This window comes from Brachycentrus maculatus, unplaced genomic scaffold (assembly GCF_059751285.1).
Source record: "Brachycentrus maculatus isolate JH-2025_06_01 unplaced genomic scaffold, ASM5975128v1 h1tg000472l, whole genome shotgun sequence".
NCBI classification, from domain to species: domain Eukaryota; kingdom Metazoa; phylum Arthropoda; class Insecta; order Trichoptera; family Brachycentridae; genus Brachycentrus; species Brachycentrus maculatus.
In genome coordinates this window covers 441,320-457,981 of record NW_028281219.1, presented here as the reverse complement: position 1 = coordinate 457,981, position 16,662 = coordinate 441,320, and the positions used below count along the sequence as shown (strand labels likewise).

The following is a 16,662-nucleotide window of genomic DNA, read 5'->3' as shown; positions in this document are numbered from 1 at the left end:
TTTACTACCACAGAGATTCCACACCACAATGTTCGAAATTGTTTACACACATCGCTCACTCCTTTCAACAACGTCATATATCAAAAATCTTGATTTTTCAGGAGATCGTTTTTAAAGTTTAAAAATATAATAAAATGTTTTATAAATAAATATCAAGCCACTTATTGAATTTTTTACTGTGCAACAGATATTTTTATGTAAAATCTGAATGTTTTTTCTCCATTTGAAAAATATTTAGTATATTTCAAAAAATAATTACACAATGCCTTCTCTTCAAAATGCTAAAATAACACTTTCTGCCCTGTAGCGGGTAAATATTAAGTTAAAAATATGCCGCTTTCGCTGGGATATAGTACATTTTCTGGGCATTTCGAAAACATGCAGAACTGAAAATTGACGATTTTTTATATATGACGTCGTCGAAAGGAATGAGCGACATTTGAAACGCTTAAATACAATCCACTTGCTTCCTGCAGCGGTAAGCAGACAGAATAGAATGCCACACCATTCTGTTTTTGCAAATATCCTTTGTCTCTTCCACATTTATCCATCTCCGTATAAATTCCCACTGTCCAGTTTCAAGTATTTGAAATACAAGTTTTCCTCGGCCTTCCTCATGATTCTATTTCCAACTACGTTCACCTCATATATTGGTTTCATCGTTCTTTCCTAACTCATTTTTCCCATATATCCTATTCCTAATTCTTGTCCTATACCAGAGCATATGACTGCCCATATCAAGAGATGAAAGCCATCAAAAATCAAACTATAAATAAATACAAACGTGCAAAATCTTACATATCTTACTAGCAAGTTAACACCTTAACGACCGCATGTAAATGTATGAGATATACGCATTGCCAATATTGTTCAAAAATTCATCTGTAATAAAACATAGAGGCAAAACCATCCACATTTTCAGAGTTTTCTGGAATTTTTTTGGAACTCCTGGAGTTTCACAAAAGCTCTGATTGTTTCGTGGAGTGTCGGCGTCTGACCAGTCCATATCATCAACATCATCTTCAGAATAACTTAAAACCATTCGCACAACACGAGGACCTCTTATAACTTTTCTAATTATTTCAGAACTACTATCGGAATCACTATCGACTTAACTGTCACTTCTCCCAATATCCCTAGGATCTTCTGAAAAAATATCAAAACAAATTCGGTTCAACCATAAAAATATCACAGACATTCAAGATAAGATTTGAAAAGAGCCAAATCCAGGTAAAATTTCAGTCATAAAATTTAACCCTTTCCACTCTGACCATTTTTTCTCATAACTGATCAGCTACTCTGATCAAAAAAATGACACGTTTTTCTACCATTAAAATAAATATTTTGGTTCCCTAATTTTGGGACACTCTGTCTGGCAATTCGTATGACCATGGTAATTAAGATTAACTATATTTATGTGAAATATTTTTTGGTAGAATATATTTGGGTGATAGAGAAATCAGTGATTAAAGTTATACCTGTACCGGGCCAGATATTGTGGCCCACAGAGCTGCCTACTAGAATCATACGGGCCAGAATGTCTGGCCAAAAGAGTGATAAGAGTTAAAAAATGAGATACAAACGTTCATGAAATCAACTCGTAACCATGACACAAACCTTTTTAAATAGCGTGAATTTATTATTGAATGAAAAAATGTCTTGATTTAATCAAAATATTATAAACCCGCAAAAACGCGGGACCGGTCCTTAGCAGTCAGTTCAAATTTCCGTGGAAACGCTGGACCAATCGTTAAGGTGTTAAGATAAGATAAAGCAAAATAATAGTAGACATTAAGACTATATAAAGGCAAATGAGCAGACATTAATATCTACACATCTAGATTTTACGTTACGATATTTCAAATAATACCAAATAATACAATTTCACTATGCAGAATACAAAAATATGTGTGCATTAAGTACACCGATGCGGTTGATACCTTGTTTGGACTGTCTGTTGAGTTTCTTCTCTCATTTTTGCGTGACTTCTGCAATAGAGAACTTTGTTGCAAAAAACCAACACACACACAACACACTGGGCAGAAAGTTCTAGCAATGTGTAGATAAAAATACGAGAAAACGAATGGATCAATCAATACTTCACACATGAAAAAAAACAAAGGTAACACAATTTCAAAATGTTAATACATATAACAAGTTGTAGTATTGGAAATAAACATAGCAATCTTAATTTTTAACCACATATTATATATAAATATATTTATGTGTGTGTTATGAGTGTGTATGTGTATGTGGGTGTTTGTGTTTATGTTATTTTTTTGTTGTCATTTTAAGGTACAGATGTAGTGAAATTCAAAAGAAGTTAATTATAATTAAAATGTAACTTTATTTTAAAATCACTTTAAATATTTTATTATAAATTAATTATAATGTCTACCGGTTTCGAAGCTAACCGCTTCTTTATCAAGACTGATTAATACTAGTATTAATAATTCTTGATAAAGAAGCGGTTAGTTTCGAAACCGGTAGACATTATAATTAAGTTATAATAAAATATTTAAAGTGATTTTAAAACAAAGTTACATATTACTTATAAAATGGAAAATCACAAAGTTAGTGCTTCAAATATAAATTATAGAAGTAAATTAGTCAAAAGTGAGAATCATCGTAAACTAAAAACGGATTCATTGATAATACTTTTCAAATATAAAATTGTATCAATCATTTATCAATCATTTCGTATTTAAAAAAATTGTTGATATATATATAAATAATGATTATTCAAACCCTTATCCGCACCCCAATGGTGCATAGGGCACTGCATCATATAAACGCAGTGTTATCTTGATCGTCAATACATGAAGGAAAGGTGATCAGCCCTCCGCTTCCGGTACCAGTCCAGGCATCGAATAAATCGTAGTCATACAGGAGAAAGTGCATATTTTACAAAAACGTGATTATTGAATATTTGATATCTTACTAGCTTAATATTGCCCTGAAAAAATCCAAAAGCGGTTTTAATCTTGGAAGTATAATATATTGACTTGTTAAAAATGACTAATTGCATTGATGTTTATTTTCTTGCCAAGCAAAAGTGACTTAAATGGCCCTCCTGAACATTTTACGTTTTGTAGTTGGTCACTTTTTCCTGTAAGACTATGAAATATTACAGTGAAAAATCACTTATATTTATTTAATCCACCTGGAAATCGAGCCTGGGACCTCTAGTAGAGTAACTGAGCGCGCTAACCATTACACTAAGTTACGAGTAACTGAAAAATAAATATAGAAGAGTAATATCCTCCTTACCCGATAGCCCAAGCTGAGCCCTGTCTTGTTCAGCATCCAGAAGGGGCAGTACAGTGAGAAGTGTTGACTTCCGTTGACCGTGGCGCAATGCATTCCCAAGTCGAGTGTCATTTTCATCGTGCTGTCATGAGAGTCAAACGTCCAGACACTGAACTCCGGTCCGTCCTCAGGGATCTCCCTCGTGCAAACCCAGCATTTCTCCAGATATGATGGCAACTAAGAAAAAAAATTTAACTTCATACTCCCTTACCAAAAAAAGGAATTTTCGATTATAATTATTTAACCCTTATATGCATGTTTTAAAAAAATAAATAAAAAATTCTGACAACAATAACTAAATGTCAAGAAAGTACTCACAGCGCCATCATGTTATAAAAGGCTGACTTAATTCTAACACCTAGGTGTGTGATAAATATGCAAAAGTGTGAATTATAACAATTCCAGGCGACTAAAGGATGTTTCAAATGATGTGAAATAGTCGTTGCAGAATTGCAACGGTATGCATTTAAGGATTAACAGTTTTGGTGCTAGGATTTTACACATTTTTGATATACATATCAACAAGGATTTATTTTATTTCATTTTACATGAAGAAGAATATGGAAGTCAGGGTATTTACAGGGTTTATGACCTGTCTAGGCTGGTTAGTGATCTTCTTCATCTATGTTGAGATGTCAATAATGTAAAATGACTCCTATGTGGAGAAACCCAGATTTTTGAACAAGGATTTGGACACACTTAAAATGCTAGAATTTTTCGTTAAAGAATGTTTTTCTGAAATATTCACCGATTTTAGTGGACCTAGATAATTAAAATGTAACTTTGTTTTAAAATCACTTTAAATATTTTATAACATAATTATAATGTCTACCGGTTTCGAAGCTAACCGCTTCTTTACCAAGACTGATTAATACTATACTGATCAGTCTTGATAAAGAAACGGTAAGCTTCGAAACCGGTAGACATTGTAATTAAGTTATAATAAAATATTTAGAGTGATTTTAAAACAAAGTTACATTTTCATATTATTTTTTGACATCTCATCAAAGATGAAGAAGAATATGGAAGTCTGGGCATCTTTGATGAGATATCAAAAAATAATTTGAAAAATAACTCCTATAATTCGAGATAATCGAGATTTGTGAACAAGTATTTGGAAACACTCAAAATGTTATAAGTTACATTTTAATTATAAAAGGAAAAATCAAAAAGTTGGTGCTTCAAATATAAATTACAGAAGGAGAAGAATCAGATTGTTACCAGGACAACGATTTGCGTGGAGCCGGGCTCCACCTGCGGCAGGTGCAGCGTCTCTCCGGGGCTCACGGGGTGCTCCTGGGGGCTCTGGATGCCCTGCGGCGACACCACCACCGCCACGGGCAGCGTGTTCTGGAACACCACGGCGGGGCGTAGCGACACGTTGAAGCAGGCCGAAGCCATGGTGCGACGCACCGTATCGGCCAGGAACACTTGTTCCATCTCGCCTGCGACCTGTCAATTAATATACACAATAAAAAAACTTATTAGAAACCCTTAAGCATATCGCTCACTCCTTTCAAGAACGTCATAAATAAAAAAAACTAGATTTTTTAGGAGAACATTTTTAAAGTTTCAAAATATAATACAATGTATTAAAAATAAATATCAAGCCACTTATTGAACTTTTTACTGTGCAACAGATCTTTTTTCTCCATTTGAAAAATATACAGTTTATTTAAAAAAATTATTTAACAATACCTTTTTTTCAAAATGCAAAAACAACACTTTCTGCCCTGTGGCGGGTAAATATTAAGTTAAAAATATGCCTCTTTTGCTGGGATATAGTACATTTTCTGGGCATTCCGAAAACACGCACAACTGAAAATTGACGATTTTTGATTTATGACGTTCTTGAAAGGAGTGAGCGATATTAGCAGTAAAGGAAACACTCTCACAATTTGTTAACACATTGTTGTCGGGCAGTTTTTTCATCAACCCCGTCCCTAATTAACCTATTGTAATATAAAGCCAGCGAATCGCCAGCCAAGGTCAATTATCACTGACTCACAAAGCCAGCGATTCGCCCGTTTGTCTTTGAAGTGATTTTTTTAACATTAAACGGAATGACAATAACTTTCACAGCTCTGAATTGAACACTCTTCCAAAACTACCTGGGGATGAGCGATAATGATCTAGCTTACGAACAACAACAAAAAAATTATGCTTTTATGTTTCACAATTTTTATTTTGTGTGTAATTTAGTTTTAATGTTATTGTAGTAAAAAAATGTGTCAAAATTAAATAGTGTGTTGTAAGAACAAATTATGTCATGTTTATCAGTGGTGCAATGGGTTAATATACTAATTAGGGTCGTATACTACATATTTCTTTGTACTGTTTCATCCCGAGTTGTGAATATTTATAAAATTTAAGGCAATGACTTTGTGTTTCATTTTTAAATCTATGATTATATTTAAATTAATTTTGTTAAAACTATGTAATTGCATCTTAATCACAATTGAAATGCCATTTCAATATTGGCAATTTATAAAGAAATACAATTGTTTCCTACTTTGTTTTGAAACGTTTAAAAGCGTCTACATACTGTTGGTAGAGAGCAGGAGACGCTTATAAGCGTTCTATTGCTTACTTTTAGCAAAGCACGAGAGACGCCAAAAAACAATGTACAGGTTAGAAGTAGGTTTGCAGTTACATGCGATAAGTATAATGAGGGTCGGGCTGCGGATTGTCTGAGTATAATTAGGGTTGAGGTTGATGAAAAAATGGCTGAAAACATGTGTTTATAGTTTCTGCAACTGTCAAAATCACAGCACTTTTTAGCTTCTTCTTCTTCTGCTTAGTGTAGGCCTTGTGGCCTGTTTTTAAGAGGGATTAGCCTCCTGCAATGTCAATTCCCAGCTGTCGATCCATCTCGTTGGTAGTCTGCCCGGGAGTCGTATCCATAGGGGTTGACTGTACAGTGCAATGTGGGGGAATCTGGATGGTTCTATTCTCCTAACATGCACATATGATATAACAACATCTTCGATCTCGCATATTTTCCTTATCTTGTTGTTCCTTATTCTGTCTCGTTTAAACTTACACTTTTCAGCATTATCTTGTATTTTGAAAATTTAAAACGAACGTACCTTAATAAAGAATCTATCCTTTTGATTCCGATTCTTGTTTGTGCAGGACAGCAATTTGGTCTGCTTGATGGAGTTTTGTAGGTCTTTCCATATGAATGGCTTGACGGACACGTTGTAGTTCTCCATGGAGAAGAATATCTCCCCGGTCGGAGTGTGCACAGCCCTTAGAGGCAAGTTCATAACCTCCTTGGGTTGCACCATTCCCAGGGACTCCACGTAGTTCCCGGACACTGTCATGAAGTGCACTTCCACGGGCACGGAAAGATGGTTGGACACCTGGAAATAAATAATACATTAATTATAAAGAGCGGGGTTTATCGAACCACTTCAATATCCAAACATTTTCGGAATATTCTAACTTAACCTTCAATGTAATGAATATTTTTTTCGGATATGCAGTGCTGATGGTGCGTAGGCACTGCATCATATAAGCGCAATGTTATCTTGATCGTTAATACATGAAGGAAAGGTGATCAGCCCTCTGCTTCAGTCCAGGGTAATTGAATAAATATTAGAGTGAAAAATCACTTATATTACAAGACCCACGCTACGCAAAATCTGGCAACACTGTCGTGTTTGTTGGTCCTTCCTCCACCCTGTTGCATAAACGGCATCTCGCTAGCAAGCTCAGTGTCGGCCCAGCAGCCGTTTGTGATGGGTGTGCCGATTGTTGCCCCCACCATGTGCGAACCGCGTTCTGTCATTAAGTTTTTGCATGCAAAAAAGATTGGTCCAATTGAAATTCATCTCCATTTGATAGAAGTCTTGGAGACCTTACTTTACATACACCCTACGTACCTTCCACAATCGGTGAACTAAGAAAATCTTGCAAGATAAAAATGGCAAAATGTCACCTGTATGATGCTGCGTAGCGTTATCTGGATGGTGCCTTCCACCATGCCCACCTCGGAGATGAGGCCACAGCCATCGAGAGCGGAGAGTCCGGTGGACTCGGCCTGGCCTGGGGCCAGACTTCCCTTCAGAGGGAAGTAGCGCTTGTCAGCACGTACAACGGGCAAAGACAATTCCGTATTTATCTCATCAATCTGAAAACACAAAGGGACATATGTATTAAAAAGTTTACCAATTTGGTGAATATTCATTACAAAAAATTAATTAACCAGATCATCATTCCCCTGTATACTACCATAATCTATTTTAAATTGTCATTTACAAAAATAAAAATTATCACTTAGAACCCATGTACATACTTTTTTTTTAAAAACTATTTTTTTTTTTAAATGTTGATGTTTTTGGTTTCATGAATTTTTCAAAGGCAATTTAAAGTATCTAGCTAGGAGTGTACGTCAGGACAGAAGAGTGTGGCGTTGCATCCTCTGTGCCTACCTCTGCGGTGAAACATATAGTACAATTATTATTTTATTTAAAAAAAGAACAGTTGTAAAATATACGAGAGTAATAGAATACGAGAGTAACAGTTCATTCTAAAAATCTCAAATTTATAGTATAAGAAAATACATTAACTCTTTACTGTTTGCATACCTTGACCCACAATTTCCACGAAGGAAGATCTTTATTGAGACCCGTCGTTGCTGCTAGCCCGGGACGAAGAGTCAGCGGAAGAGATTCTCCATGCTCCAAAACAACAGAACTGCAAAAATTACACACGTAAAGATATATCTCTTTCCAAATGTGTACTCTATAGTTAACCCTTTCCTCACCGGTGGTATGTATTTTGTACACCATATGAAAATGTGATTTGAAAACAGGAAAAATGTAAATATTCCTAAATGTTGCTTTTATTGAACATTGTTGATGTTGAAATGTATCAATTTTGTAATGTTAGCTCTGGTAAGAATCTAAAAAAAGAGAAAAAAAATACATCGTAAGTAGCCACCATAGCTAGCATAGTAGCACGACTACCCTGGATGACGACTTGTGCGTAACTAAAATGAGAGAACAGTATGAAGCCGCGTGCGCGTGTATGTAAAGTGCGGCACGCACATATACTCTGAGAAACGTTTGTGTATTAGTGATTCTATCCTCGATTTTTTTTACAATTTATTTCCGTCGCTGCAAATGAATAACTTTATATTATAATACTTTTACCGTTCTACAGGTCCTGCTACCATTCTGGAGGTCCCGGGTTCGATTCCCAGGGGGGTTTAATAAATATAAGTGATTTTTTCACTCTAATATTTATTCAATATTACACTGGACTGGTGGAGGGCTGATCACCTTTCCTTCATGTGTAATCGATCGAGATAACACTGCATTTATATGAAGCAGTGCCCTATGCACCATTGGGGTGCGGTAAGGGATTTATTATTTTATTATTATGTAACACGTAATAGTATTACGGAGGAATACAAAAATTCTGAGCCCGTATCTACTTTATTTTATATTGATACTCTCATTTTAAAGTCAAGTTGAAGTAAATACATATCACTGGGAGGGGAAGGTTAAAAAAAAAACGTCATCAAGCTTACTCATTGACGACTGGATTAGCCATTTCTAGCAAGCTAACATCGCTCGACTGAGTGTAAACGGAGAAGGATCCTTTTGCCAGCAGTACGGTCACACTCAGTCCCGTCTCGTTCTTCATGAGGTATGGTGAGGAGACTGAGTTGGATTCCTCAGACACTCCTCCTTGGACAGCGGAGGAAAATGATTTTCCCAGCTGAGATAACACCTGAAGATAAAAACATTACATTTATTAACAACATTTTGAGTTAGTCCAAATGTTTATTCACAAATCTGGGTTTTCTTCATTTAGGAGTTATTTTTAAATTTTTTTGAGATCTCAACATTTTTTTTGAGTTAAAGAAGAATAAGGAAGTCTGGGTATTTACAGAGCTTATGACCTGTCTTAGGCTGGTTAAGTGATCACTTTATGTGATCAAGTTTCCCAGTAAGTAAAAATAATCCGGGGTTCGGATCTTGCATACATCCAAATAAAAGGGTCTCTGTTAAATAAAAGCCTTCTCAATCCAACATAGATGGCTCTTGTGAACTGATATGCATATCATCATGAGATTAATGATATATGTAGGAGTTACAAAATTCTAAGTAGTGTGGTTGTCAATCATGGGTAGAATGGTGAACTTTGGATGTATATAAAGTTTTGCGTTTAGATGTAGTATTGGAATATCTAAAAAGTAATGCATACCAAATGACTAATGTCAGTATGATTACTTGGATAGTCAAATAATTACCTGAAGTGCGGTGTTGGTGATGGTCAGCTCCAGGGTCTCCGAGCTGGTGAACTCCACAGCCAGGCTAGGCTGCGGTCGCACTATCTCCCTATCAGCGAGGTCCACGGACTGGTCTTGGACGGGAGAAGCGGCCAGGCTGGTGTTGGCGGTCGGAGCATCCTTGTTCATTTGGACCTTGAAGCATCACAAAATATCAAAATCAACAGGGCTGTTCTTCATTACGATAAAAAAATATGAAAATGGAATCTGTTCCAATGTAGATTAATACAGTGCAAGCTTGCTTGAAAGCTGAAATGCGCTGTAATCCAAAATGCGCTGTAATCCAAAATGCGCTGTAATCAAAAATGCGCTGTAATCCAAAATGCGCTGTAATCCAAAATGCGCTGTAATCCAAAATGCGCTGTAATCCAAAATGCGCTGTAATCCAAAATGCGTTGTAATCCAAAATGCGCTGTAATCCAAAATGCGCTGTAATCTAAAATGCGCTGTAATTAAAATGCGCTGTAATCCAAAATGTGCTGTAATCCAAAATGCGCTGTTATCCAAAATGCGCTGTAATCCAAAATGTGCTGTTATCCAAAATGCGCTGTAATCCAAAATGCGCTGTAATCCAAAACGTGCTGTAATCCAAGCGATTTCGCTGATGCCAGTGTCAAAAATTCCACCTTCTGAAGCTGTGAAAACTTTTAACATAGCCATCAACTGGGATGAAGAAGTCGTCCAGAACAATGAGGAATTGATGGTTTTGAAAAAAATGTGTGATTTAGCTCTTGAATACCAGTTGGGTTCATTACATTTTTTTTTAAATAAACACTTGCATAATACCACTCATAGAGTTTTATTTCATTACAAACAAGTAGTTTCGAAAACTAGAGTTGTTTTCATTGACAGGTGAATGGTAAAACAGAAATTAGTTTTACAATTCAGCTGTCGATGAAAACAACTAGTTTTCGAAACAAGTCATGTGTAAAGAAATAAAACTCAATAAGTGGTATTATAATTTTTTTTTTTAAATAATCAACATGTCATTCCACAAAGTAAATGCCGAATCAATAAATAATAAACCAGTTAGGTTCGTTGGTTCAAAAGAAAATATCTAATTTTTCAAGCTAAAATAAATATGTAAAGGGTCCGCCAAATAACTTTTTTTTTTTTAAAACAGGGCGCAAAACATCGAGTGTAGCTTCGGCTGTGTGGCACGTAGCGCCGTCCTGTTGAAACCAAATGTTGCCAATATCCTCCTCTTCAATTTTTGTGAACAAAAATCCGTTCAACATGGCCCGATAACGATCGCCATTGACTGTAACGGCCACTCCTTGCTCATTTTCAAAGAAAAATGGCCCAATTATGCCTCTGGACCAAAATCCGCACCAAACAGTGACTCGTTTTGGGTGTACCGGCTTTTCAATGTATGCGTGCGGGTTTTCTGTGCCCCAAATACGACAATTTTGCTTGTTTACATACCCGCCAAGATCAAAATGAGCTTCATCCGAAAAGATGATTTTTTTGGCAAAATCGGCATCTTCTGTAAGTCGATCGCAGGCCCACTCAGCGAAGCGAAAACGCATTGGATGGTCAGTTGGCTTCAACTCCTGAACCAATTGGACTTTGTATGGCGTCATACCAAGGTCTTTATGCAAAATTCGTCTCAATGATGTCTCCGAAATGTTCAATTGTTGAGAACGACGGTGAATTGATGTTGATGGCGCTTCACGCACACTTTCTGCCACAACATCGATATTCTCGGGTGTACGCACTGTTTTTGGCTTTTCACGCTTTGGTTTATCGATGAGGATGCCAGTTTCTTTCACTTTTTTCACAAGATAACGAACATACGGAGCTGACGGTGCTTCTCTTCTTCCAAAAACCGCACGCAATTTTCGCACACATTCTGCAACATTACCATGATTTTCAAAGTAATGTCGCAATATTTCCCAGCGTTGTTCAAGCGTATACACAACCATATTCGCTCAGCGGAAGGATAAAACTAATTATCTGTCAAATCAGACATGAGCTAAGTGTTACCATTCACGAAATAAGCACTAGTTGAAAAAAAAAACTTTAGATGGCGGACCCTATATGTTAAATTTTGAGTAATTTCATAAACGTAAATTTCCTTTTTTTTCTCTCATTTTTCTCAAAACACTCGGTATTCCTAATCCGAACGACCCACTGCACGATTAACGTTCAGTTTAGCGAGCTGGCACTATATTATACTTACATGCATCTTCAATTCCCACGGAATGTGTTCGTTAACGCCATCTCTCGTCACTTCCACGGGTTCTATCAAGGGTTCCCACAAGGCCAGAGTGTCATTGTAGTATGACAACTGCATAGACCATTTGGATTCCATATTCAACTGAAATCAACAATAGGAGATTGAGATTATAACAAAGAGGTAAAATTATTATTTTTTTTTTTTTAATGGAATGACCCGCAAAACCTCTATTTTAGAGGCTTGTCTGCGGTAGAAAAGTTAGGAAAGGGAAGGTAAATATGAAAAACACATCACAAACCAATGGAAAATGAATACTTCTTGAAATCATTATGCAATTGGCTGGAATCGAACCCGCAACGTTAGTTTCGCAGTCGAGCGTCTACTCAACTACCCCATGGCGCCTGTCAATATTAATTAAATTTATTTATTTATCGCCAAGAAGGCCAAAGAATTCATGGATAATGCAGAAATAAACAGGATTTGAAGGCATGGCCTAGGTGACGTTGCCCATGACAGAAGGACCTACAACCTGAGGACAAGGAGAGCTGACCCCAACAGTCTAAAAGATGATAAGTTTGGATAATGGACCCAGGAAGAAGAAGAAACTGCTCGTACAGAATAAATATCTTCCAACCAACCAAAAACAGACCAGTGATACAGGTCAAGGTTTGTACCTTATATATATATATATATATATATATATATATATATATATATATATATGTAATAAAATAACTAGGTACCTACCTATACATTTTATTAAGTACTTACAAATAGTACCTACATAAAACAGTTCTACCACCAGATGTCGCATGCGTCGCTCAGAATAAAACAAAAGACTTCCGATAATATTGTTAACTGTCAGAATCAGATAGATATAAAAATTATTGTAAAGATTAATTAAGAATAAACTTTTATTGTCGTTTCTTTCATTACAAAGCAACACATTGTTTATTTTATTATTATACACCCACTTTACATATTATTTACACCCAATATACAAAAGAAAAATATTACCACGTTATATATATATATATATATATATATATATATATATATATATATATATATGTATATGTATATGTATATGTATATGTATATGTATATGTATATGTATATGTATATGTATATGTATATGTATATGTATATGTATATGTATATGTATATGTATATGTATATGTATATGTATATGTATATGTATATGTATATGTATATGTATATGTATATGTATATGTATATGTATATGTATATGTATATGTATATGTATATGTATATGTATATGTATATGTATATGTATATGTATATGTATATGTATATGTATATGTATATGTATATGTATATGTATATGTATATGTATATGTATATGTATATGTATATGTATATGTATATGTATATGTATATGTATATGTATATGTATATGTATATGTATATGTATATGTATATGTATATGTATATGTATATGTATATGTATATGTATATGTATATGTATATGTATATGTATATGTATATGTATATGTATATGTATATGTATATGTATATGTATATGTATATGTATATGTATATGTATATGTATATGTATATGTATATGTATATGTATATGTATATGTATATGTATATGTATATGTATATGTATATGTATATGTATATGTATATGTATATGTATATGTATATGTATATGTATATGTATATGTATATGTATATGTATATGTATATGTATATGTATATGTATATGTATATGTATATGTATATGTATATGTATATGTATATGTATATGTATATGTATATGTATATGTATATGTATATGTATATGTATATGTATATGTATATGTATATGTATATGTATATGTATATGTATATGTATATGTATATGTATATGTATATGTATATGTATATGTATGTATATGTATATGTATATGTATATGTTTATATGTATATGTATAGGATATATATATGTATATGTATATGTATATGTATATGTATATGTGATTGTATATGTATTATATATATATATATATATAATATATATATATATAGATATAATTATATATAAATAGCTATCTTCGAAACTCGGGGGCAGCGGACAAGGGATATATATATATATAAATAGCTATTTGAAATCAGTGGGCAGACAGTGGGATAAAATCACCAATACACAAACGTTTCCCACTGTGTGCGTGCGTACCGTGATTTGCGAACATGCGCAAGTCTTAGCGTGTTTAGTAACACACTACGACCTGTGAGCACAGGTTTTTTTTCGTGGCGGTCGTGTAGCTACGCTAGCTATTGTGATTACTTGCAATGTATTTTTTTCTCATTTTCAGATACTTACCAGAGCTAACATTACAAAATCGTTACATGTCAACTTCAACTATGGTCAATATAGGCAATATTTAGGAATATTCACATTTTTATAGTTTTATAATCACATTTTCATATGGTGTACAAAATACAAATCGCCGTTGCACGCTCAGTTTTTGGCACCGTAAGGACGTTTGTCCACTACACGGAATTACACAGAATTTTACCGTCCGGTACGTTAGTTAGCATTTTAAAACGATGATTGGCTTAGATTGCCTTGTGCTTTTGTCCAAATTTCTTCGGACCGGTGCTCTTGATCGGTGTGTGAACAAGTTGAGCATAAATTCGATCACGCTAAACTGTCGTAGTCGCTTTCATTTTTCAAAACTGGACTGCCGGACGGTAAAATTCCAGGTAGTGGACAAGCACCCTAAGGGAAGGGTTAAATTAAAAAAAAAGGAATCAAAACTTTGGACTGTAATATGGAAACCATCAGGGAATTTTCTTTAGCACTTCCTCATGTTTCCATCACAGCACAGGTTGGAAGATGTTAAAGTAAAATGTTAAGTACCTGCCCACTCCAGTCCTTGATCTGAGCTTGGAGGCAGGCCTGCATCGTCAGCATGGGGATGGTCTCGGTGCCGAGCCCCGCCTCGATGGACAGGATGATGACGGGAGCCGACAGAAGACAGATTTCCCCGGAGACAGGAGGTGCATTGGCCACTGCGATCGTTTCCAATCCACTTTCAACGTCTAACGCATCTTCCGCTAGTTCTAAAAAAAAAAGTACATTGTGTTTTCACATTGTAAAATTCTTCCTTCTTTTACTTCTAACCTTTATCCGCACACGATGGTGCATAGGACACTTCATCGTATAGAAGCAGTGTTATCTTGATCGTTAAATACAGGAAGGAAAGGTGATCAGCCTTCTGCTTCAGGTACCAGTCCAGGGTAATACTAAATAAATATTGGACTGAAAAATCACTAATATTTATTTTGATCCTCTTGGGAATCAAACCTGGGACCTCCAGTATGGTAGAATAGCTAACCACTACTTTATGAGGCTAACTATTGTTAAATAGGTAGGAAAAACATGTTGAGTCAAAAAAAGTTATCTGAATTTGGTTACAATTAAGAAATACAGTAGAACCTCGATTATATAGACCTCTTTTATCTGGATCGATCAATATTGATCGATATACAATCTGTATTCGGAAGTTAGAGAACAGATTAACAAACAGCTGCCACATCTGGTTAGTTGCCTTAGGAATATTGTATGGACCAACAAGAGTAAAGTCAGAAAATACAAAACATGCGTAAGACCAATCATGACATATGCGGTGGAAACAAGAGCCGACACAATCAGAACCAAAAACTTACTCAGAACATCGGAAATTTAAGTCTTACGGGAGGATGCTTAGAGACAGAATATTGTCATTACAAAATAAATAAAATATCAAAAAATCATTAAAATTTTGAAGCCACACCTCAAGTTGTACATACCTGTTTTCAAGAACCAATACATGTATTCCTGGAACGGTTTGATTTCCCATAAATCTCTGTAAATACCAGCTACATTATTCTTCAGTGCTCCATCATCATCAGATTTAGTCATGGTCACCATCACCCGATTTAGAAGGTCAATTGTTGCTAAAATAATTGCATTTTTTAAATATTTTGTAATGTATTTAATATCTGGATAATCAAAGTAAACATAGATCGTGAAGTGTATAACAAACCTGGTGAAACATTGAGTACTATATCAGTGATGGCGATGTCCACATGCCAGCCTCTGTCTCCGGGAGCTGATGCATTCAGGGACACATCACAGGGCACCAGAACGGAATACCGACCTGCAGTTCTCACACCAGACCTTAAAGAATTACAAGTCATTTCATCAATCACCAGTGGGTGTTTTAAATGCATTTTTATGTTCGATATACAGCAAAAAAGATGAAGAGAAGACACCTAGGAAAAATTCTAACGTTCTGTTAGAAGATAAAGGAATTATCGACCAAATATAAAAAATCAAACCTTCCAAAACGACATGTGAAAAGCTGGAACTGTTGAATGGAACCGTTCATCACCTTTTGATCTTCAGTCATCCGCATTTTAAATGCTATTTCATTCTGTAAAATAATAAAACAAAAATTAAAACACAGCGGGTAACAGTTACTTCTCGGTTATCCGATTGGGAGGCTATTCGATACATTTTCTCAATTTATATTTCTTTTCAACTTAAGTTTTTATTATCAAATATATCACGAACTAGAAATATAAAAATGATCAAACGACTCCTTAAAAAATAAATCTTAATTAAATTCAGTTTTTTAGTTTGTTCACCCATCACTACTATCTATCCTGTTTTTTTTTTATTATTTACTATTTTGATCTTATTTGAGCAATTTTTATAGAATAAGAAAAGATTAAACCGTTTATAAAATGAATAATATTTTGCTAGCTGATCTAACACTTAATACTATTTAAACAATGCCTTAAAAATACCTAAAATCAATTCAATAAAACATTGCTCATCGCCAATTTAAAAATGAAACAGTTTCTCATTTTTAGA

The 16,662-nt window shown here is 34.8% G+C and overlaps 1 protein-coding gene across 2 annotated transcripts in view; it reads right to left on the bottom strand.

The window, feature by feature from the left end:
• Positions 1-16,662, bottom strand: part of Vps13 (vacuolar protein sorting 13C) — an 84,830-nt gene that overhangs the window by 25,111 nt on the left and 43,057 nt on the right. Inside the window, exons 28-40 of one of the 2 annotated variants that reach the window (XM_088271983.1) lie at positions 16,125-16,219; positions 15,830-15,963; positions 15,594-15,740; positions 14,662-14,864; positions 11,796-11,933; positions 9,575-9,748; positions 8,849-9,051; positions 7,902-8,010; positions 7,253-7,444; positions 6,399-6,674; positions 4,531-4,761; positions 3,271-3,486; positions 1,941-1,988 (exon numbers count right to left, since the gene is read on the bottom strand). In XM_088271983.1, the coding sequence (XP_088128109.1) occupies positions 1,941-1,988; positions 3,271-3,486; positions 4,531-4,761; positions 6,399-6,674; positions 7,253-7,444; positions 7,902-8,010; positions 8,849-9,051; positions 9,575-9,748; positions 11,796-11,933; positions 14,662-14,864; positions 15,594-15,740; positions 15,830-15,963; positions 16,125-16,219 (2,166 nt within the window). The remainder of the gene's footprint in view (positions 1-1,940; positions 1,989-3,270; positions 3,487-4,530; positions 4,762-6,398; positions 6,675-7,252; positions 7,445-7,901; positions 8,011-8,848; positions 9,052-9,574; positions 9,749-11,795; positions 11,934-14,661; positions 14,865-15,593; positions 15,741-15,829; positions 15,964-16,124; positions 16,220-16,662) is intronic. The other variant, XM_088271984.1, reaches the window with a different exon arrangement.